We start from the raw sequence: 21745 nt of genomic DNA on the forward strand, positions 1-21745 counted from the left end.
TTTTTTTATATCTATTTTATACACAATTTTTGGGTTTCTGGCATTTACATATTCTCTCTGTTTTTAGTTTTTGCATTTAAATTACAGTGCTTTTGTCATAGGAATCAATTTTAGTGCTTATATGGTGATTTTTCTTTTGCGACTTTACCAAAAGAAAATAATTTACAGTGTTTTATACAATTATTTATTTTTTTTTATTTTTTTTTGTATACTATTAATTATGTACAATTAAAATGCGCTAACATCACAGCAATTTGGGGTTTTATTTTGTTTTTGTTTTTTTTTTTTTTTTTTTTGTTTTATTAAGTTTATATTTAAATTTAATTAATAACTAAGCGCATAGTATTTCTATTAAATTAAAGTTTTTGAGAATGATTTAAAAACCTCTGTACGGCCTTTTGCCTTTAGTTGAGGAAATTTGTTTTCAGCTGGTAGGGGGTTATACAAATGAATTGTTATGAGGGAACTTTGGTGTTTCTTTTGAATGGGTCTAAATTTTCTTCATTTAAAAAATCTAACCCAAATGCATTAGACTGGGATGAAAGTATCCTGCCATGGCCCATTGTGCTCCTGGACCTCCACGCCCCAAGGCAGCCATTTTGATTTTCTCAATTTCGGCCTCCTGCAAACGTTTCGCCTTGGCTCTACGATTTTGGAACCAAATTTTCACCTGTGTCTCTGTCAGCCTTAGGGAAGAGGAAAATTCTGCTCTTTCGGCTATGCTTAAATATTGTTTTTCACGGAATTTCTTTTCCAATGACAAAAGCTGTTGAGTGGTGAATGGTGTGCGGGGTTTACGATTGGGTTTATGTTTGCGTAGATTGCATTTAATGCGTGGTGGTTCATTGGCATCTAAAATTAGAAAATTAAAAAAAAAATAATTAATAAAAAATGGTAATGAAAATTTGATCTTGTAAATGTTAAAGCAATCAAAAATAAGAAAACCAGCTCCTAATGAATATCAATGTTGGGCGCCAGTATAAATACAAAATCCTCACGATAACCTTTTAAGCACTTCCTTACAATTGAAAGGTTAAATGTTAATATTTTGGCCATGAAAACTCCACTAAGGAACAGGGGCAAACTTATATATATATCAATGGGTGCTGTCCGATTCAAGTTTAAGCTCAATAAAAAGGGGGCTCCTTTTTATAACCGAGTCCGAACGGCGTGCCATAGTGCAACACCTCTTTGGAGAGAAGTTTTTACATGGTATAGGACCTCAAAAATTTTGCCAGCTTTAGGAGGGGAAATTCACCGCAATTTTTTTTCGGATAATCTCGCCAGGATTCGAACACAGGCGGACAAGCTAATCACTGTTCTACGGTGGCCTCCAAACTAGATTATCTCTAAAACAAGTAAGAGCGTTACATGAATATACAAAAGCTAATACCAAAATGGATCAAAACGGCAGAGGTAAGTAAACAACAAGTTAAAGCATGCTATGTTCGGCCGGGCCGAAACTTATATACCCTCCATCATGGATCGCATCTGTCGAGTTCTGTGCGCGGTATCTCTTTTTAGGCAAACAAAGAATATTGAATAAGAACTGTTAAGCTATTGGAGCTATATCAAGTTATAGTCCGATTCGGACCATACATGAATGCTGATCATTGTAAAAATCTTTGTGAATAATTCACTTCATTCGGATAAGAATTGCGCCTTGTAGGGGCTCAAAAAGCAAAATCAGGAGATCCGTTTATATGGGAGCTGTATCAAGCTACTGATCGAATCAGACCATATTAGACACGTGTGTTGATAATCATGAGAGAAGCCGTTGTACAAAATTTCTGCCAAAATACTTCGTGCAAAATTTCATTCCAATCGGATAAGAATTGCGCCCTCTAGAGGCAGAAGAAGTCAACACCCAAGATCGGTTTATATGGTAGCTATACCAGATAATGAAATGATTTGAATCATACGTAACACAGTTATTGGAAGTGATACCAAGACACCACGTGCAAAGTTACAGTCAAATCGGCTGAGAATTGCGCCCTCCAGAGGCTCAAGAAGTTAAGATCCCAGATCGGTTTATATGGCACATACATCAGATTATGTACCGATTTGCACCATACTTATCACAGTTATTGGAAGTCATAAACAAACATTTCATGCAAAATTTCAAGCAAATCGGACGAGAATTGCGCCCTATAGAGGCTCAAGAAGTCAAGATCCAAGATCGGTTTATATGGCATCCATCGCTTATATAGCATTATTATTCTTTTATACCCTCCACCATAGAATGGGGGTATACTAATTTCATCATTCTGTTTGTAACACCTCGAAATAGGCGTCTGAGACCCCATAAAGTATATATAGTCTTGATCGTCATGTCATTTTAAGTCGATCTAACCATGTCCGTCCGTCCGTCTGTCCGTCTGTCTGTGGAAAGCACACAAACTTTCGAAGGAGTAAAGCTAGCCGCTTGAAATTTCGCACAAATACTTCTTGTTAGTGTAGGTCGGTTGGGATTGTAAATGGGCTATATCGGTCCATAGCTGCCATATAATCCGATCTTGGGTCTTGACTTCTTGAGCCTCTAGAGGGCGCAATTCGTATCCGATTTGGCTAAAAATTTGCATGACGTATTTTATTCTTACTTTCAACAACTGTTTCAAATAAGGTTCAAATCGGTTGATAACCTGATATATCTGCCATATAAACCGATCTGGGATCTTGACTTCCTGAGCCTGTAGAGGTCGCAATTATTATCCGATTTGTCTGAAATTTTGTGCGACGTATCCTCTCATGACCATCAACATACGTGTTTATTATGGTCTGAATCGGTCTGTAGCCCGATACAGCTCCCATATAAATCAATCTCTATTTTGCTTTTTGAGACCCTAAAGGGCGCAATTCTTATCCGAATTGGCTGACATTTTACACAGGTCTCCAACATATAATTTAATTATGGTCCAAACCGGACCATATCTTTATATCGCTCTAATAGCAGACCAAATCTTTTCTTATATCCTTTTTTTACCTAAGAAGTAATGCCGGGAAAAGAACTCGACAAATGCGTTCCATGGTGGAGGGTATATAGGACTCGGCCCGGCCGAACTTAGCACGCTTTTATTTGTTTTGTTTTTTTTTAATTTTACCCCATAAGTTTTATTTAAGCCCCATTCATATTTCCCATGTTATTGATGTGGCCTATGGCTGGCACTTTGGTTAAATGCCAACTTAAATGTCATCAATAATATATTTCTAGAGTGATAGAGAGCGAAAAAATAACAACAATAAATGCCACAACTAATGCTAATAGCTTTAATAACACGAGCAAATATTGCTAATTGCTGTGACAAGATACAGTAGCAACAATTCACACAAAAAAAAAAAAAAACTCTTTTTTCACATCCTCATGTCTATTGTCAAAGTAAAGTGTAGACTAAAGTCTGGAGGGAGATGTTGAGCTAAGACATGCTTGTGGGGTGGTTAGCTTGGTACTCTAATAGCCCGTAACACTTTAGGCCCGAATGCGTCTACATGTAAATTATTTTGAACATTGACAATGTGGCACCTCTATGCAAATATTAACAACAACATGATGGCTAATATTTAACAAATTACCTTTGAAATACAAAGCAACAACAACAACAACAGCAGCAGCAGCAGTACACAATTGTCAACAACAAATGACTAACAACAGCAAAACTTGGCAATATTTTCAAATGAAAAATTTTTATGGCCTTCACAGAGGTGGCAGAGCAGACAAAACCCCCCCACCCAAAAGAATCATTGAGTGAAAAATTGCTTGAAATGTTGTATGAGAGAGGGTGGCGAGGGGAGAGGATAGGTATCAAATCCTTGCATGGCCTTTTGGCAAGCCATAATCCTCTTTGCCCCAAAACTATCAGAGATGGCGTGTCATGTGCAAATATTAAACAATTCGCCCCAAGAAAGTGTCGTCGTTTTCGTTTGCCATGAAACTCTGATAAGCAACTGCAACTGTTTGGTTAAGCTAAAAGCTCCAAACTCTACCGCTTGCAAGTGAGACTTACAACAGAGGCAATACGTCTGTCTGCCCTGGCCGTTCATCACTCAAACAACAGTCATTCCATGCCAGCAAAACCATTTAGACCTTAATGCTAGAATTGGTGGCTCTAAGCTGCCAGCCATGATGGCTTTTATGGCTGCATTCTGGTGTGGTAATGGTGGTGCGGCGGCTGCTGGTGCTGCTGCCGTTGCTGTTGCATGCCATGTTGACTGCAAATGGTGTTAAAAGTTATGCATGTTACGGCCTTAAGTATTTGTTTTGGCAACAAACGTTACCAGGTTCCTGGCAAAGTTGCGTGTTTTAAAGGTGGGTTGTCTGTCTGTCTGTCTTTCCCTAGGTTCGTCTGTATGATTTTGGTGTTGTAGTCGTTACTGGCAATGTTGCGTTGTTAAGGCAACACAACAAGCCAAACTACTGCCACTGCTACCATCAGACACACCTACAATTCTTGGCCAATTGTTGTTATGGTTTTTTTGTTGCTGTTGCCGGTTTCGATGCCGTGTTTCACTTTGACTCTACTAGGCTGTCGCAGTAGCTTCCCAATGCAAACAATTAATTTCTATAATTGCACAATCTAAAAACGAAAACAACTTTTCTTACAAGAATCCAAAAAAGTAGAAAAAAAAAGGAACAGGAACCAAAAAAAAAAAACCACATAACTAAAACTAATTAAATGGCAAAAGAAGAATTCCTGAAAAAAAACAAAAAAGAGGGGCAGAGTAGCTTCTAATAAAAAAAAATGAAATAAATTTTTATTGGCTTATCTTCTCTTGAGAAAAATGCAGCTTTTTGCTCTCCTACTCAGCTGGAAATCTTAAAGATGATTATTTCACCCATATCTCTACAGCTTTAATTAACGAAAATTACCATGACATGACAGCCATTTGAGAAAAGGTAAAACAAGCCAAAAAATTGTTATAATCAAGTGTAATATGTCACTTTAAAGCGGCTCTAAGGGCTCTGTGTTTTCAGTAGCTCGGGCTACTTAAAAGCCAAAAAAGCCGACGCTTGTGCCGCTTGTCAAATATTTTCTTTTCTTTTGTCTTTCTGATACACTTGGCGGTCAGCGTGTTATCATAATGAAAAATCTGTCATTATTTGTTAAGACCAAGCAGGCGTACAAAAAGAGGTCCTTTTGTTTATAACACCAGAAGTACTTAACACACTCACTTTTGTTCAACACGCTCAAATGAAATGAAAGACACCAGTTGTCTGTCCATCCCATCATCTTTCTTGGCTCAGGAACACTAAGTCTGTCCGTCTGTTGGTCTGGCCGCTTGTTCTTCTTCTTCTGTACAATTTTTCTTCACCAAACTCCTCTGGCTTGAAGTGGAAGACGAACTGTTGACAGCAGCCATTGACGATGATAACCTGCTGTGTGACAAAACACTCGACTCTCGAGTATCATTGATTCGTATGATAAAGAAAACGGTGAAAATAATGTGACAGGTAAAAGTCTTTGAAGTCCAGAAGAAAAACAACAACAACAACGAAACAAAACTCTAGTGAAACTCTTGAAATTGGAAATGCAACACCACTATGTATGAATGCATGGCTAACAAAGTGTGGCCCATAAAATTTATCGGAAGCAGATATTTAGACATGGGGATAAACTAGGGCACCTGTTTCAAACAGCGAAGAGAATTGTGAATGATGGGGATAGGTAAAGAAGTTGAATTATAATAAAAACAATTATAATGCTATTTTATTTCATTACTTTAAGTGGTAAAGAATAAGAACAGAGAAAGCTGTTGGTAAAAAAAATCCATTTCTTAAAAATAAAGCCAAAAATGTGGAATTTCCAATTGGGAACAGAGACAAAAAGAAATTTTATTTGCTGGCTTCAAATGGTGTCGCGGATACACTGATGATGCAGTAGGCATGTATCAGCTGCAGCTGGAACCAAAACAAGTAACAGGTAAGAGCGTGCTAAGTTCGGTTGGGCCGAAACTTATATACCCTCCACCATGGCTAGCATTTGTCGAGTTCTATGCGCGGTATCTCTTTTTAGGCGAACAAAGGAAAGGAAAGAATAAAAGAAAAGAATTAATATGCTATTGGAGCTATATCAAGTTATGGTTCGATTCGGACCATAATGGAGACCACAGTAGAAGTCATTGTGAAAAATTTCAAATTTATATATCGATTCGGACCATATTTGACACGTATGTTGAGGGTCATGGGAGAAGCTGTTGTACAAAATTTCTACCAAATTGGATGAGAATTGCGCCCTCTAGAGGCTCAAGAAGTCAAGACCCCAGAACGGTTTATATGACAGCTATATCAGACTATGGACCGATTTAAAGCATGATTGGCACAGTTATTGGAAATTGTAACAAAATACCTCGTACAAATTTTCAGGCAAATCGGGTAAGAATTACGCCCTCTAGAGGCTCAAGAAGTCAAGATCCCAGAACGGTTTATATGGCAGCTATATCAGGTTCTATACCGACTTGCGCCATACAGTTATTGTAAGTCATAACAAACCACCTCATGCAAAATTTCAGCCAAATCGGACCAGAATTGCGCCCTCTAGAGGCTCAAGAAATTTCAAGGGACAGACAGACGGACGGACATGGCTAAATCGACTTAAAATGACTTGACGATCAAGAATATATATACTTTATGGGGTCTCAGACGCATATTTCGAGGTGTTACAAACAGAATGACGAAATTAGTATATTCCCATCCTATGGTGGAGGGTATAAAAAGGTGTTAAGTTCGGCTGGGGCTTCATCTAACTCACTGTCCCAAATTTCGGCGACATCGGACAATAAATGAGCATTTTATGGGCCCAAAACCATAAATCAAGAAATCGTTCTATAAGCAGCTATATCCAAATCTGAACCGATCTGGACCAAATTGAAAAAAGATGTCGAAGGGCCTAACACAACTCACTGTCCAAAATTTCAGCGAAATCGGATAATAAATGTGGCTTTTATGGGCCTTAGACCCTAAATCGGAGGATCGGTCTATATGGCAGCTATATATAAATCTGGACCGATCTGAGCCAAATTGAAAAAAAAATCTCAAAAGGCCTAAGACAACTCACTGTCCCAAATTTCAGCAAAATCTGATATTAAATGTGGCATTTATGGGCCTAAGACCCTAAATCGGAGGATCGGTCTATATGGGGGCTATATCAAGATATAGTCCGATATAGCCCACCTTCGAACTTAACCTTCTTATGGACAAAAAAAAAAAAAGAATCTGTGCAAAGTTTTAGCTCAATATCTCTATTTTTGAAGACTGTAGCGTGATTTCAACAGACAGACGGACGGACATGTCTAGATCTTCTTAGATTTTTACGCTGATTAACATTGTATACTCTATACCTACAACATCAGGATTCAGAGTCATGACTAGAAACGAGAGTACACCAATCTGCTACCGTATAAGTTAATAATCCCCTTATGACTATGTTGAGGGCTATGTCGGGGTATATCACGTTATACACAGATTTTGCAGATGGAATTTCTCGGAAACCTGAATACGAACCTGCCCAGTTCAGGCGGAAGTATCTGCAGTGACAACAAGGCTCTTCCACTTGAGATGGAAACAGAATAAACTTAAGCAGATACCCCATACGATAACGCCCATATATAACCACCATCTTGTTGGCCCATGTGCAATGTGAACACCCTACAAAAGTGCAAAAAAAATATCATAGACACTAGACTGGGGAAAGCAGTTGAGGAATAGAGCAATATCGCAAACACATTGAATAATGACACCATTGCACTGATAGAAAATTACGATACTTTGCCAAAACCTGCAGGTATTATTTTAGTCACCTCCTTTCTAATGCCATTTGGTATTAATACAATACCAGACAAACTAGACTATAAGAAAATTTGATAAACTATCTTGTGAGTGGAATGTTTAAGTGACAACGAAAATGGTAGTAAAATCATATCGGTTTTGTACCAAAGCCAATAACAGTTTGGTACTAAAAGTAATAACTGTTGGGCAATACATTTAATACCAAACGGTTCTTATCGTTTTATCCATGACATGCGGTATTGTTTTGATATCATACCAAACGGCGTGCCGTTCTTGGGAAGAAGTTTTTATATGGATGAGATACCCTTTTTGAAATGGCACAAAGTTGCCGCATTAGAAGTGGATAACCACCGCAAAAACACTGTTTTCGTATGTTCCCGCCAGGATTCGAAACCAGGCGTCAAAGGCGGACATGCTAAACTTTGTCCCACAATAGTCACCAGCTGACAAAGTTGCAGGAGAAAAATATTAATCCGTGATAACCATGGAAGAGAGAGAGGATCCCTATTATCTTTTAAGAAACATCAAACGTTAATTTCTTTTTCGAAAGATACTATGTTAGAACCGAGAGCGGACTACTTGCTAGATATTGTCGGGAGTCTCCAAGGATTTTGAAATTAAAAAAAAACTGGGTGGATTCTCAAACCAAAAACTTACCTAGCATAAGGCAAGTATCGCCTTTATAAACAACAGAAGAAGCAAACGTTTAGATGTAGGTCTTAGTCTCTTCAAGAAGTAAAATCAGCAGATCAGTTTATATGTGAGCTATATCAGGTTATGAACCGATTCAGATTATATTTGGCACCCATATTGAAGGTCTTAGAAGAAGTCATTTTGCAAAATCGAAATCACAATAGGGGTCGAATAGATACTTAATATTTATGTAGGTCATTGGGGATTACAAATGGGCCACATGGGTTCAGATTTGAATATAGCTCCCGATAAACCGATCTCCCGATTTCTTTAGCCCCTGGAAACCGTAATGTTTATCCAATTTGGCTGAAATTGAGCGTGTAATGTTTTGTTATGACTTGCAACAACTGTGCCAAGTACGGTCCAAATCGGTCAAGAACTTGATATAGCTCCCATATAAACCGATCTCCCGATTAGACTTCATGAACCCTTACAAGCCGCAATTTTTGTCCGATTTGATTGAAATTTTGCTTTTAGTGTTGTGTTATGACTTTTAACAACTGTGACAAGTACGGTCCAAGTCGGTCAAGAACCTGATATAGCTCCCCCCACAGTGTTCTCTTATGACTTCTAACAACTGTGTGAAATACGGTTCAAATTGGTCTATAAACTGATATAGCTCCCATATAAACCGGTCTCTCTATTATCCTTTTAATAAAGGTTTAATTTTGCTGGTTTGACAGAAGCTGTAGAATAAAATTATGCCCTTCAACTAAATTTAGTTTGCATATATTTTTAGCAGAATATATGGTGGTGGATTCCCAAGATTCGGCCCGGCCGAACTAAGCACGCTTTTACTAAGCAAGACTAATTTTATTCCAATGAAAAATAAATTAACTACAATTTCCTCTATCAGCAAATTCACTTAATTGTTATTCCAATTATCTTTCCTGCCTCATACATTGTCAGCGATATGCCAAAGTCCTCTGACTGTTAGTAAAGAAGGTAAAAAAAACTCCTGGCCCCAAAGTGGCAGCCTTAAGTCGTTTTGAATTATAAACCTTAAAGTCAAAGTGGACTAACTTAAGACAAAATTTATTTACTAAAAGCGGGTTAGCGGTTATCGGGAGGACAAAAAGTGTTGATTTTGCAAAGTGACTTACTGCTAAATGTCTAGCATATGTCCCCATATAGAGGAAATTTCCACAAAATGAGAAAAACTAAAAACTGCAAAGGGTCTTAAACAATTTTTCACCTTGTCTAAATGTGAGAAATGTTAACTTCAACAAACACTTTTTCATAAAAGCTACAAAAACACCATAAGACAAAAATAAAAACCATTGCCTTAAGTTTATGCAAAAATGGTTTTTCTTCATTGGGGATTGGTTTCTTAAAAAACTCTCTCACACACACACACACGAAAAGCAAAGCCTGAGGGTGGGTGGTGTTATAAAATGTAGACTAAAGTGTGAATTGTGCATTTTAAGTTTCAAAAGGTACTTTTTTGTGTACCTGGCAAAATCCCCTTGCACCAAGAGATCTTGATAAGAGAGAGAAGAGAGCAAAAACCTCACAAAGCGGAAGAGTTTTTTTGTTTTTGTTATTTTTGTATAAATATTTAAATTTCTTTTTAATAACATAATTGGTCATGGGGAGACCAAAGCAAGCTAACGAATGAAGATGATGATGATGATGGTGATGTTATAGAAACCCCCCTTTGGCCACACAAAATGGTTGCCGACAATGCCATGTGTTACTGTTATTGTTGTTGTTGTTGATTTTTTTTAAATTTTCATTTCAATTTCAATTAGAAAAACAGAAGTCCAGCCATTTGGTAGTCAAAGCTCAGTAAACTTGCCCGGATAACCCGCATGGCCATGAACAAGAGAACATGACGCTGATAAAATCCATTGACTCATTGGTGGTGCCTGCCTTTGGTCTGACGGCTGGTAATGCATGGTAATGCCAATGTTGTGCATGATGATTATCATTATGATTATGATTGTGATGAAGGGGATCATCATAATGATCTTAACAAAATATTTAAATGATTAATAAGGAAGCCTACATGCCATGTTCTTTTTTGGGGAGAGAGTTCAATTACCCTCAAAAACTTGCAGAAGGGAAAAAGGATGGATTGAACAGATGGAGGTAATATTTGGCAAGGCGAATAAAGTAATAAAAAAAATAAAATAACGCAAAATAAAAGGATATAAAATAAAAAAAAAAATTAAAAAAATATAAAGTAACAAAAAAAATTAAAATAAAAACAAAATAAAAATTAAAAATAATGAAAATAAACCAAAATAAAAATTAAACAAGAGCGTGCTAAGTTCGGCCGGGCCGAATCTTATATACCCTCCACCATGGATCGCATTTGTCGAGTTCTATGCATCTCTCCTTTTAGGCAAACAAAGAATATTGAATAAGAACAGTTATGCTATTGGAGCTATATAAAGTTATAGTCCAATTCGGACCATAAATGAATGCTGAATATTGTAGAAGTCATTGTGTGATATTTCAGTTCATTCGGATAAGAATTGCGCCTTGTAGGGGTTCAAGAAGCTAAATTGGGAGATCGGTTTATATGGAAGCTGTATCAAGCTATTGATCGATTCCGACCATATTAGACACGTCACACGTGAAGGTCATGAGAGAAGCCGTTGTACAAAATTTCAGCCAAATCGCATGAGAATTGCGCCCTCTAGAGGCTCAAGAAGTCAAGAATCCGGATCGGTTTATATGGCAGCTATATCAGGTTCTATACCGATTTACGCCATACTTAGCACAGTTATTGGAAGTCATAGCAAAACAGCCCATGCAACATTTCAGACAAGTCGGGTGAGAATTGCGCCCTCTAGAGGCTCAAGAAGTCAAGACCCCGGATCGGTTTATATGGCAGCTATACCAGATTATAAACCGATTTGAATCAAGCTTAGCACAGTTGTTGGAAGTCATAACAAAACATCTCATGCAAAATTTCAGTTAAATCGGACGACAATTGCGCCCTCTGGAGTCTCAAGAAGTCAAGATCCAAGATCGGTTTATATGACAGCTATACCAGATTATGAACCGATTTGAATGAAGCTTAGCACAGTTATTGGAAGTCACAACAAAGCATCTCATAGAAAATTTCAGCCAAATCGGATGAGAATTGCGCCCTCTAGAGGCTCATGATGTCAAGACCCCAGCTCGGATTTAAATGGCAGCTAGATCAGGTTCTCTACCGATTTACGCCATACTTATCACAGTTATTGGAAGTCATAACAAAACATTTCATGCAAAATTTCAGTTAAATCGGACGAGAATTGCGCCCTCTAGAGGCTCAAGAAGTCAAGACCCAGATCAAGATCGGTTTATATGACAGCTATACCAGATAATAAACCGATTTGAATCAAACTTAGCACAGTTGTTGGAAGTGATTCCAAAACACCACGTGCGAAATTTCAATTAAATCGGACGTGAATTGCGCCCAAGATCGGTTTATATGGCAGCTATATCAAAACATGTACTGATTTGAACCTTACTTAGCGCAGTTTTTTGGAGATGGTATAAAAACACTACCAAATACCGATGACGCTGTTGGATTCGAATCCTGGCGAGACTATTAGACAAAATTTTCAGCGGTGGTTATCCCCTCCTAATGCTGGCGACATTTGCGAGGTACTATGCCATATAAGAACTTCTCCTCAATAGAGGTGATGCAAAGCGGCACGCTGTTCAAACTCGGCTATAAAAAGTTGGGCGCCTTTTCATTGACCTTAAACTTGAATTGGACTGCACTCATTGATATGTGAGAAGTTTGCCCCTGATCCTTAGTGGAATGTTCATGGGCAAAATTTGCAATTTTACCTCTTTTCATAGTCAGTACAGCGGACCGGTGAGAGACACCACTTCTAGTGAAGTTCTACATTTTAGCGTGAGGGGATAAAGACCTCTGAAAATGGTTTTTCTTGTTTTCCACAGAACTCAACCCGGGTGTTCGACCTAATACGCGGATGAGCTTATCCGCGCTAACATCCCGCGCTCTGTGTGGTGTTCATTGTTATCACGAGAAGCTTAGCAGCGAACTTCTGGGCGCGTCCACAGGTTGCGGATAGTGCAATGCTCCATACGGAGTAGCTGCAAGTGCAGTCGCGGACAATCAACGGTATGGAGCGGAGAGTCGAGAGGCCGGGTGGAGCCAGCTCTTGCATAAATACTGAGTGCCTATGATGCTCGATTTGACAAGGCCAGTTGTTGGCGACTTTATATAACCAAAGGCCATGATGTTCCCGCGGTCCTTTGGGCCGGAAAGAGCTTGCTCACCTATAGGAGTCACCTCCACATATAGACATGTAGCTACAACAACAACCTTTGAATATATTTCAAACTTTCCTTAAACCAAAAAATGTATTACATTACACCCTAATACACTAGCCGTAGCCTATGAACAGATGTTTAACTAAGACAAACAAGACAAACAAACAAGAACCTTTCTTATTTCAAAACTTTTACCAGCACTAGTTTCATTACACCCTAATATCGCCTTTACGACTTGACAAATGATTGCTTTACTCATAGTAAGACTTAAGCATGAAATAATTCTCGACACTTACCTCCTCCTCCAAAACCTTGCCCTGGAAACAGACCCGGTGGTCCAAATGGTGGCATTTGCCTAGCTCCTGGCCAGGGTACTCCCGCCCCACCTATGCCACCCCAGGCTACAGCTGCCGCCGCCAAAGCACTAAAAGGTGTTGGTCTTATGGGTCCATGCCCTGAAGCAGCCAATACAGCTGGCGATAACAAATGCGGGGAATTTGCCAATGAGTTGTGACCCTCATCAGGGGATTTACTTGAATCCAAGCCATCTGGCGTTGAACGTGGCGAATCATCTGCATTCATATCTTCTATGTCAACTATGGAATCTTCTTCTTCATCATGATCCAAATCTTGGTCATTCAAATCCTCATCATATTCCAATTCCGAGTCAATTGAACTGCCTATGGGCGAATGGCGCTCACATTTGGCCGTCGCTGTTAGCATGGAGGAGGGTACCGTTAATGTCGATGAATTTGAGGTGGAGGTTGTGGAATTCAGAGGGGTTTCGGCATTCGCATTCGAACTGGCCGCCGATGACTGGGGAGGTGTGGTGGTCTGAGGATTGTTGGAGTTATCGCTGGAATTTGTTACCAGGCCACTGGGTAAGAGCAGGGAACCCGCCGCTGCTGCTGCCGCCGTTACCGCGGCCGCTGTGGGTGGACAGGCACTGGGGTGTCTCAGATGGGCAGGCAGGTGATGACTTAAGTGGGGATTTACATTTGGATTGCTCGAAGCTCCTACCGCCGCTGCAGCGGCAGCCATGGCCGCTGCATGCTGTTGCTGGGCATGCACCGCTTGCAAGAAATGGGCATGATGGGCCCCTATGACCGGATGGAATTGTGGATGAGGCGGATGATTGGGCGAGGCGGGTGATGAGGATGATTCATGTGACACAGGTGAGGTGGCCGCCGAGGGAGTGCTAGATAGATTTGTGGGCATATTATCACTAGTCGCGGAACCAGGTCCCCCTCCATATTGGCTGTTGGTGGGGGTGCGGGGCCTGGTGTCTGCCAGCAAAGAGGCCACACTGAAATTGCTCAGACGCGATGTGGTCTTATTCAGGGTGTGCTGATGGGAATGCTGGAGATTTCTTAAATGCTGTTGATGGGCCATTATCAGGGCCGATGGCGATGTGGGTGTAGCCGTTATGGCTGTGGTGGGAGGCGAGACCACAACTGTGGTAGTGCTGGAGCTGGTGGAATTCATAGCGGTTTGCGGCGGTACCGTCGGGCTAGTCATATTCGCACGTAAACCAGTGACAGTCATACCTGATGACAATTTCAACATAAATTTCTCGAGCCGAGGGAGAGGGGAATTTTTTTTGGGGATATGGTAGTCCGTAAAGTAGAAACTCAAGGGATTTTTTTTAATATTTTGGAAAATATTTTTTCTTATTAAAATTTCTTATTGAAAAAACATTGCACTGTTTGTTGTCTTTTTTTCTTGAGGTTTTATATTATTCTCATTTTGTTTTATTTTTTTTTATATTATTTTTAATTACACTTGGTGTTATCAATTTTTCGTTTTTTTTGCGGCCAGCAATTATTTCCATTAATTGGAAAATTTGTTTTTAATTGCCTTGATTGGTTTGTGATTAATTTTTAACAAATTCTTTTTCAAAATTGTTTTGCGCTCTCTTTTTTGCAGTGAATTGTAAAAAACAACACTTGATTGGTTTTATTTCTTTTTTCTAGATTCTCTGATTATTTTTTGAGTGAGTGTTGCTTTTTTTCATTGCTTGATTGTGTTGTGAACTTTACACAACTACAACTTTAAAAAAAAATTAAAAAATTCCGTTGACATCAGACACGTCTTCTTGAGATCACGACTGTTTAACAACTGAACTGTTAAGCATTCATATGAAATCTCGGTTCATTCACTTGACTCGCTCAGCTCAGAGTATGGCAAGGGGCACACACAAAGCAACACTCAATAGCATAAGCATGCACACACACACACTCACTCACTCAAGTGTTGTTAGGCACAGGGTGAAATCAAGCGGCCCAGTTAAAGAGCGTAGCAAATTGTTGGGCTCTCCCAATCGCTAAAGGATGGATTCTCTCAAAAGGTGAAAGCATGAAGCAAAGACTGAGTGTAGCTCTCTGTGTATGTGTGCGTTTGTTGGGCAAAGTAGGTGGTGGTTCAAACAAACAACTGGTCTTGCTTAGCTTTTATATCATAAGGTGTAAAAGAGATGGTTGTATCCGAAGAAGAAGTAACAGCATTTGTGGTTATTGCAGCAGCCACCATTTTTGTTTACTTTCTCTCTGTTCTTCTTAGGGTTATTTAATATCTTTTATTCTTTCCTACATACATTAATATCCTATAGTTAAGGCCGAGGTGAAATTCTTTATATTTCTCCTGACGTAGGGTGTACAGAAGCAACGCCCTTTCCTCTTTATTGAAAATATGAAAGATATGGTGAATTTTTTTGACTACTTTGAAGAGGGGTAATCATGAGACAGCAATTGTATTTATCTCATAGCAATAAAATATACTTTTATCTCTTTTTAACTACCATTAAAATTAAACATAGGTTTTTATTTTCCCCCAGAGAGCATTTTTGGTTATATGCTGAAGAAGATGTCAGTTGTTAAATGTATCAAGCAGCAACAACAACACCAAACACATCAACATTTGACTTTGACTGGTATTTAAACTCTATTACTCTTAACAGCCATTGTGGTTTTTAATAATTCCTAATAGCCGTGCACCACGGCCGGTTCAACAACGGCAACTTTTTTGTTGTTGTTTTTTTTAATTTTTTTTCTCTTTGTTAAATTCCATTCGAAGAGGGAATTGAGTGCGGTGTGAGATACTATAACCAGAAGGCAGCAATAACAAAAAACTACTTGCAAAAAGAAAAAAAAACAACAACAACATGCATCCGCAGCTTTTCTTTGCTGCTTGTGCTGTTGTTGTTATTGTCGTTTTAGTAGTAGTTCATATAATTTTGTCACCTTTTTAGTTATGGTTCCGTGTCATGTTTTCTTCTTGTTGTTAGTGTTTGAGATTATTTTTTTTTTGCTCCGTGCTGTGTTTTTCTCATTGTGTGTGAATTGAAACAAAAATTTCTACATGAAAGCATTGCACACAAATGCATTTCAAACACTTTTCGTGTACTTTTCTTTTAGTTCATGTGGCTTAATTATGTTTATGTTATAAGGGGGGAAAATTTCGTTCTTTGGAATTTCAAAAAAGTAGTTGAAATGTTTTGAATAAATAACATTTTTATTGTTTTTAAAATGATATGTGAATAAAAAAAACCAATATAAACTTTAAGGCAAAAAAGGGGATCACCTCCTTCTCTCCCACTTGGAAATATTATTCAATAAAATTTTATTTTTTTAACCAAAAAAAATGCTTTGTTTAATTAATAAAAACCGAAAAGAAAATATGAATTCCTTTTAATACGGGTGGACAAAAAATAGTCATCTTTAAAAAAAAGGTTAACAATTACTAAAAAATTCATTTCTTCCCGTCTTTCAATCGAGATTAGTTGTGTCACACACATAGGAGAGATTGTTTAATGAGTATGGAAGAAAAGTAATTGTCAGTTTCTTAGACAAAGAATGAAAAATATCCCACCACTGGTGGACTAGTTTCGATGAGTGGTAATATCCGTCCTTATCCATCTGTAATTGAAGCACAAATTTTCGATTGGGTTTAAATGGGGCGAATGTGCTGGCCATGTCAATACTATTACGCCGTTACATTCAAACCACTTTCTTACAATGCCCGAAGTCTGTTTCCCTTTATCCGATATATTGGTCCCACACTATACCAAGAAAAATATTCCTAAATCATAGTTTCCTCCATCAGCTTGAAGGCTTTTTTAGTATAGCGGGAACATTATTCTTTTTTAGACAATTAACTCATTGTCTGCCATAATTTCCAATCCAATTAATTTTTGATTCATCTGACCACAGCATGTTCCGCCATTTTTTTCCCATATTTTGGCCACAAACAATTTATGTGGGATTTTGTAAGCGGAAAATCGTATGCCGGTTAACAATGGAACTTTCATGGACGATCTTCCAAACAAACTAATTTTCATTAGGCGGCGCACAGTGGGATAGAATCGGAAAAAAAAAACAAATAAAAGCGTGCTAAGATCGGCCGGGCCGAATCTTATATACCCTCCACCATGGATTGCATTTGTCAAGCTCCTTTCCCGGTATCACATTCTAGGCAAACAAAGGATAAAAGATAAAAATTGCTATGCTGTTGAAGCTATATGAAGTTATGGTCCGATTCAGATCACAGTTGAACTGAATGTTGCAGACCATAGTAGAAATCATTGTATAAAATTTCAACCATTTCGGTCATTTCGAATAAGAATTGCGCCTTGTAGGGGTCAGGGAGCAAAATCAGGAGATAGATTTATATGGGAGCTGTATCAGGCTATTGATCGATTCAGACCATATTAGACACGTATGTTCAAGGTCATGAGAGAAGCCGTTGTACAAAATTTCAGGCAAATCAGAGGTCGGGTCGAATGCTGGACATTAGACCCCCAAAACGCTTACGTAGAGTGCAAACTGAAGAAAATATCACGGCTGTATCGGACAGTATTAATGATGACCATCAATTATCGATTCGTCGCTGTTCGCAGCAATTGGGCTCTCACTTACTCAACAACGTGGAAAATTTTGCGGAAGGATTTAGGTGTGAAAATTGTGTTCAGCGACGAAGCTCATTTTTGGCTCAATGGTTACGTAAATAAGCAGAATAGTCTATTTTGGAGTGAAGATCAGTCAGAAGCATTGCAAGAGCTACCAATGTATCCAGAAAAAGTTTGGTGCCTTTTATGAGTTGGTGGCATCATTGGATCGTACTTCTTCAAAGATGATGCGAATCGTAACGTAACTGTGAATGGCGAGAGCTACAGTGAGATGACATCCAAATTTTTTTGCCATCGAACATCGGAGAAAACGGTGATTATTCCCTCTTAATGTTGTTGATATTTGCGAGGCACAATGCCATTCGTCGTCATTTAAAAAACGTTCCCCAAAGAGGTGTCGCACTGCGGGACGCCGTTCGGACTCGGCCTTATCATTGAGTTTAAACTTGAATCGTAAAACACTCACTTATTTGTGAGAAGTTTTCACCTGTTCGATTCCTCGTGTTTTTAAAAATTAGGGTAATGAGAAGTAATCTTTAGGGGAGGGATGGCGCCTCAGACATTTCGTCTCAAATATGGACATCAAATTCGACCTGCACTTCCAAATCCCTTTAATTTGAGCCCCATATTGCCAGGCCGGTAAACATGAACCGTTTGGAGAGTATTTTGGGGGCTTGGTCTGCCACCGGCACTTTGCACTGAACATAGATATCAAATTCGTTCTTTATTCCCAACGGAAATGAAGTTCAGTTTAGGGGGTACCCCAAAACACTTGGCTCCAAAATTGGCTATCAAATTCGTTTTCTACTCTCAAATACTTTTCATTTTAGTCCCATATTGTCATAATGGGTGAAATAACCCATTTGACGTATCTTTAGGAAGAAAAGCGCAACTAGACTTGAACGCAAATTTTAGTGTCATATTCGTAATCTACTACTAAATATCTTTCATTTGAGACCCATATAGCCATGGTGGGTTAATATGCCCATTTGGGGGTATTTGGGGTGGGCGACCTCCCATTACCTGGACCTAATGTTTTATGACATATTTGTAATCTACTGCCTAATACTTTTGATTTAAGTCCCACATTGATAAGGACTTCGAATATATCTGCTAAGAAAAGTTTTGGGGTTAGAGAGGCCTGCTGGGTACTTGGACTCAAATGATGATCGTCCAGTATGTCTGTTTGGGGGAGTTTTGGGGTTGGGGCGATTTGATTGGTCCTTAGACTCAAATTTTAATACCATATTCGTATTCTACTCTCCAATACCTTTCATTTGATACCTATATTGTCCCGATCAGTCCATTTTTGATTTTGGGTTGTGTTTTTGGCATAAGGGGGAGGGTCCGTCCCCCTTTCGATACCGAAAAATTATATAGCCTATAAATTTTGAGAAAATTTCGAGAAAATCGGTTCTGCCGTTTATCAGTCTATACGGAACAAACAAAACGAGTCCTGTATATCCATGATTGACTAATGTACCCATTTTGGGCGTTTTTGTGGGGGTCGGGGTGACCCTCTATACCTCGACATGAATTTGTATGCCCCATTCGTTATCTACCTCCGCATACTTTTAATTTTATACCCATATTGTTCTTATCGGTCCACTTTTGATTTTGGGTGGTGTTTTTGGGGTAAGGTTGGAGGGTACGCCCCCTTCTGTTATCAACAATTTATAAAGCCTATTCCTACTTCCTGACCAGATTCGTAGTCAACTCCCAAATGCCTTTCATTTGAGTCCCATATTGTCATGATCGTCAAATAAACCTATTTTAAGAGGTTTTGGGGCAGAGGGCTGATTGACCATGAGAACGAATATCACTAGAACGATAGGGTTTTTATTGATTACAAAAAAAGAAACTGCCAGACACACAGGCGGATCAGACACAGAATTAATCCCACCATTGGTGGACGTTTCGTCGGTTGGTTAGGTCAACATCTTTGACACTATAGTGTTTCCTCTGAGCCTCCCGTCTGCCTGCCCACAGTTCATAGCTTCCTTTTTTTGGTATATATGGTTGCTATCGAAGTACTCTGCTATGCGGAATAATCAGCTAATGGACTCCATCTGGATTTTATGAAACTTAATTTATATTGTTGTCCGAAAATAGGTTTTTGTATATGAGGAACCTTTTATTGACTTTATCCGTTATTTCATTTATCGCCTTTAAACCTTTTTAGCAAATTCACTTTTATATTTATTAAATTTTTATAAAATAAATTGTTGCTAACAATAAATAATAACAATGCTCCAGAAGGCAACAATTTACGCTTGGAAATGATGATAACACTATGACTTTCTATTGCCACTAAACTCTTACCTAAAATAAAACGTTACCAGCTTCCTCCCCATGCTTTTCTCAATGTCAAAGCATTATTATCATAACATAATCATCCGAATTTACTTTATCGTTTTATTTTTTTTTTTTTGAAATTCTATCTCGGAAAAATCAACAAACAAAATATTCAATGATTTTATGCTCTCACTTATAGCTGTTGCAGTTTATTGTTAGTTTTCCCTCCGAAAACAAAAAAAGAACAACAAATATGCCACGGCTACTCGCACACTAGAGCAAAAACAATACACTGCGGTTATGAACGAAAATATGGCCGTGGTTATTTGTTGTTGTTCAGGCACGTTTGTGGGGCCACAAAGTCTGTCTGTAAGAGGTTTTTTCAGCTTTTTCAAATGCATACAACCGAAGAAACAAACCATCAAGTGAGAGCATCAATAATGAGTGAAAGAGAGCGAACATTTTGAGTGTTCCATTAGGTGGATAAAGAGAGACAACAAAATTCCGAAAAGAGAGGATAGCAGGCAGGCACCAGCGTTACAAAGTTCAATTAAGTCTGGTGTTGTTGTTGGCTGTCTGTCAGACTGAGTGCCTGAATGTGTGTGTGTATGCATGTTTGCTTGTTGACTAACAGACATCATTGGGTGCCATTGTTGGTGTAGTTAACATTGTGCAGCGCTGTTGTTGTTTCATGGATGGTTGGATGGCTGTTGATGGGGTGGCTGGTTGGTTGCCCGTTTGGTATTGGTATTGGTGTTGGTGTGTTCAATGCTTGTTGTGTTGCTTAACAATTTGATTGTCAATTCGTTGTCGTTGCGTCGCTGTCATCATTGCTTGTATCAGCAGTGAAAGGATTAATTGAAAAACTAATTAAGCTATAAAAACAATTAAATTGTTATTATTAAATTATACGTACGTGGTAGACAACAACAATACACACACACACACTGGCTTCCATTGAAACGCCCATACACACTTTGGCTATACCATAATAAGTTCTGAAAAGCTGATTAACAGAAAATCAGTTTGCCTTGTTGTATTTTGCATAGCTAATTTTGTTTGCCTTATCTCTTCGAGTGTATCTCAGAGAAGTGTTTCATTATAATTTGTTGGCTTTTAATAAATAGATTGTCTTCTAATGATTTTTGATAATTTTTCTTTGTTATTATTGTTTAATTAAAAATTCAGCAGAAATTTAAATTTCTTAAATGGCTTAATCTATTTCAATTTGTTGTTTTGTTAATAATGAGTTGTTGTTTTTTTTAACGTTGGTTGCCATAAATTGTTAAACGAATATAATTTTCTATAATTTAAAGCATGAAATTGACGACAATTTGGCGGCTTTGGTATTAATTTGTTTAAAATTGAACAAAATTGACATGAGTTCTTTGAGTTTTGCATTAATTCTTAATTAGGAATTGGAATAAATTTCGTCAATATTTTATCCAAACTTTGGATATCTAGTGTCGAGTGAATGGAAGACGAAGTGAGGAAGTGTATTAAGCGTTTATGATAAGAAAATTAAATTGATTTTAAACAATTCTAAAAATGTTGTTGTATAATCCGCTAAGACGCAATCTGCACCTTTCAAAATAAGTTTCATTTTAGGTTGCTTACTACAGATAACGTCTAAATAATTATCTGGGTGCTTTTGGGCTAGCATGCCCAAAGGATGATGAAGAATATGAATATAAGCATATAGAAAATTCCTCTGTAATAATCTGGTCGTCAATATAAGCAAATTTTTCATGACTATATTTTAAAGTAATAGAGACCTGCCTGAGGCCTACGAGGGCTGCTTTATATAATTTTGGCCTATTAATGAAAATGAA

General features: G+C 38.3%; 1 protein-coding gene across 1 annotated transcript; it reads right to left on the reverse strand.

Moving 5' to 3' along the window:
• Positions 1 to 292: 292 nt before the first annotated feature.
• Positions 293 to 14824, reverse strand: Dr (drop). Its single transcript, XM_059363762.1, has 2 exons — positions 13012 to 14824; positions 293 to 852 (listed from the first exon to the last, which is right to left on the reverse strand). Exons 1-2 carry the CDS (start codon positions 14279 to 14281, stop codon positions 515 to 517), a joined length of 1608 nt encoding a protein of 535 aa, XP_059219745.1. The 5' UTR covers positions 14282 to 14824; the 3' UTR covers positions 293 to 514.
• Positions 14825 to 21745: the final 6921 nt, after the last annotated feature.

Source organism: Stomoxys calcitrans, chromosome 2, assembly GCF_963082655.1.
Source record: "Stomoxys calcitrans chromosome 2, idStoCalc2.1, whole genome shotgun sequence".
In the NCBI taxonomy this organism is placed as follows: Eukaryota; Metazoa; Arthropoda; class Insecta; order Diptera; family Muscidae; genus Stomoxys; species Stomoxys calcitrans.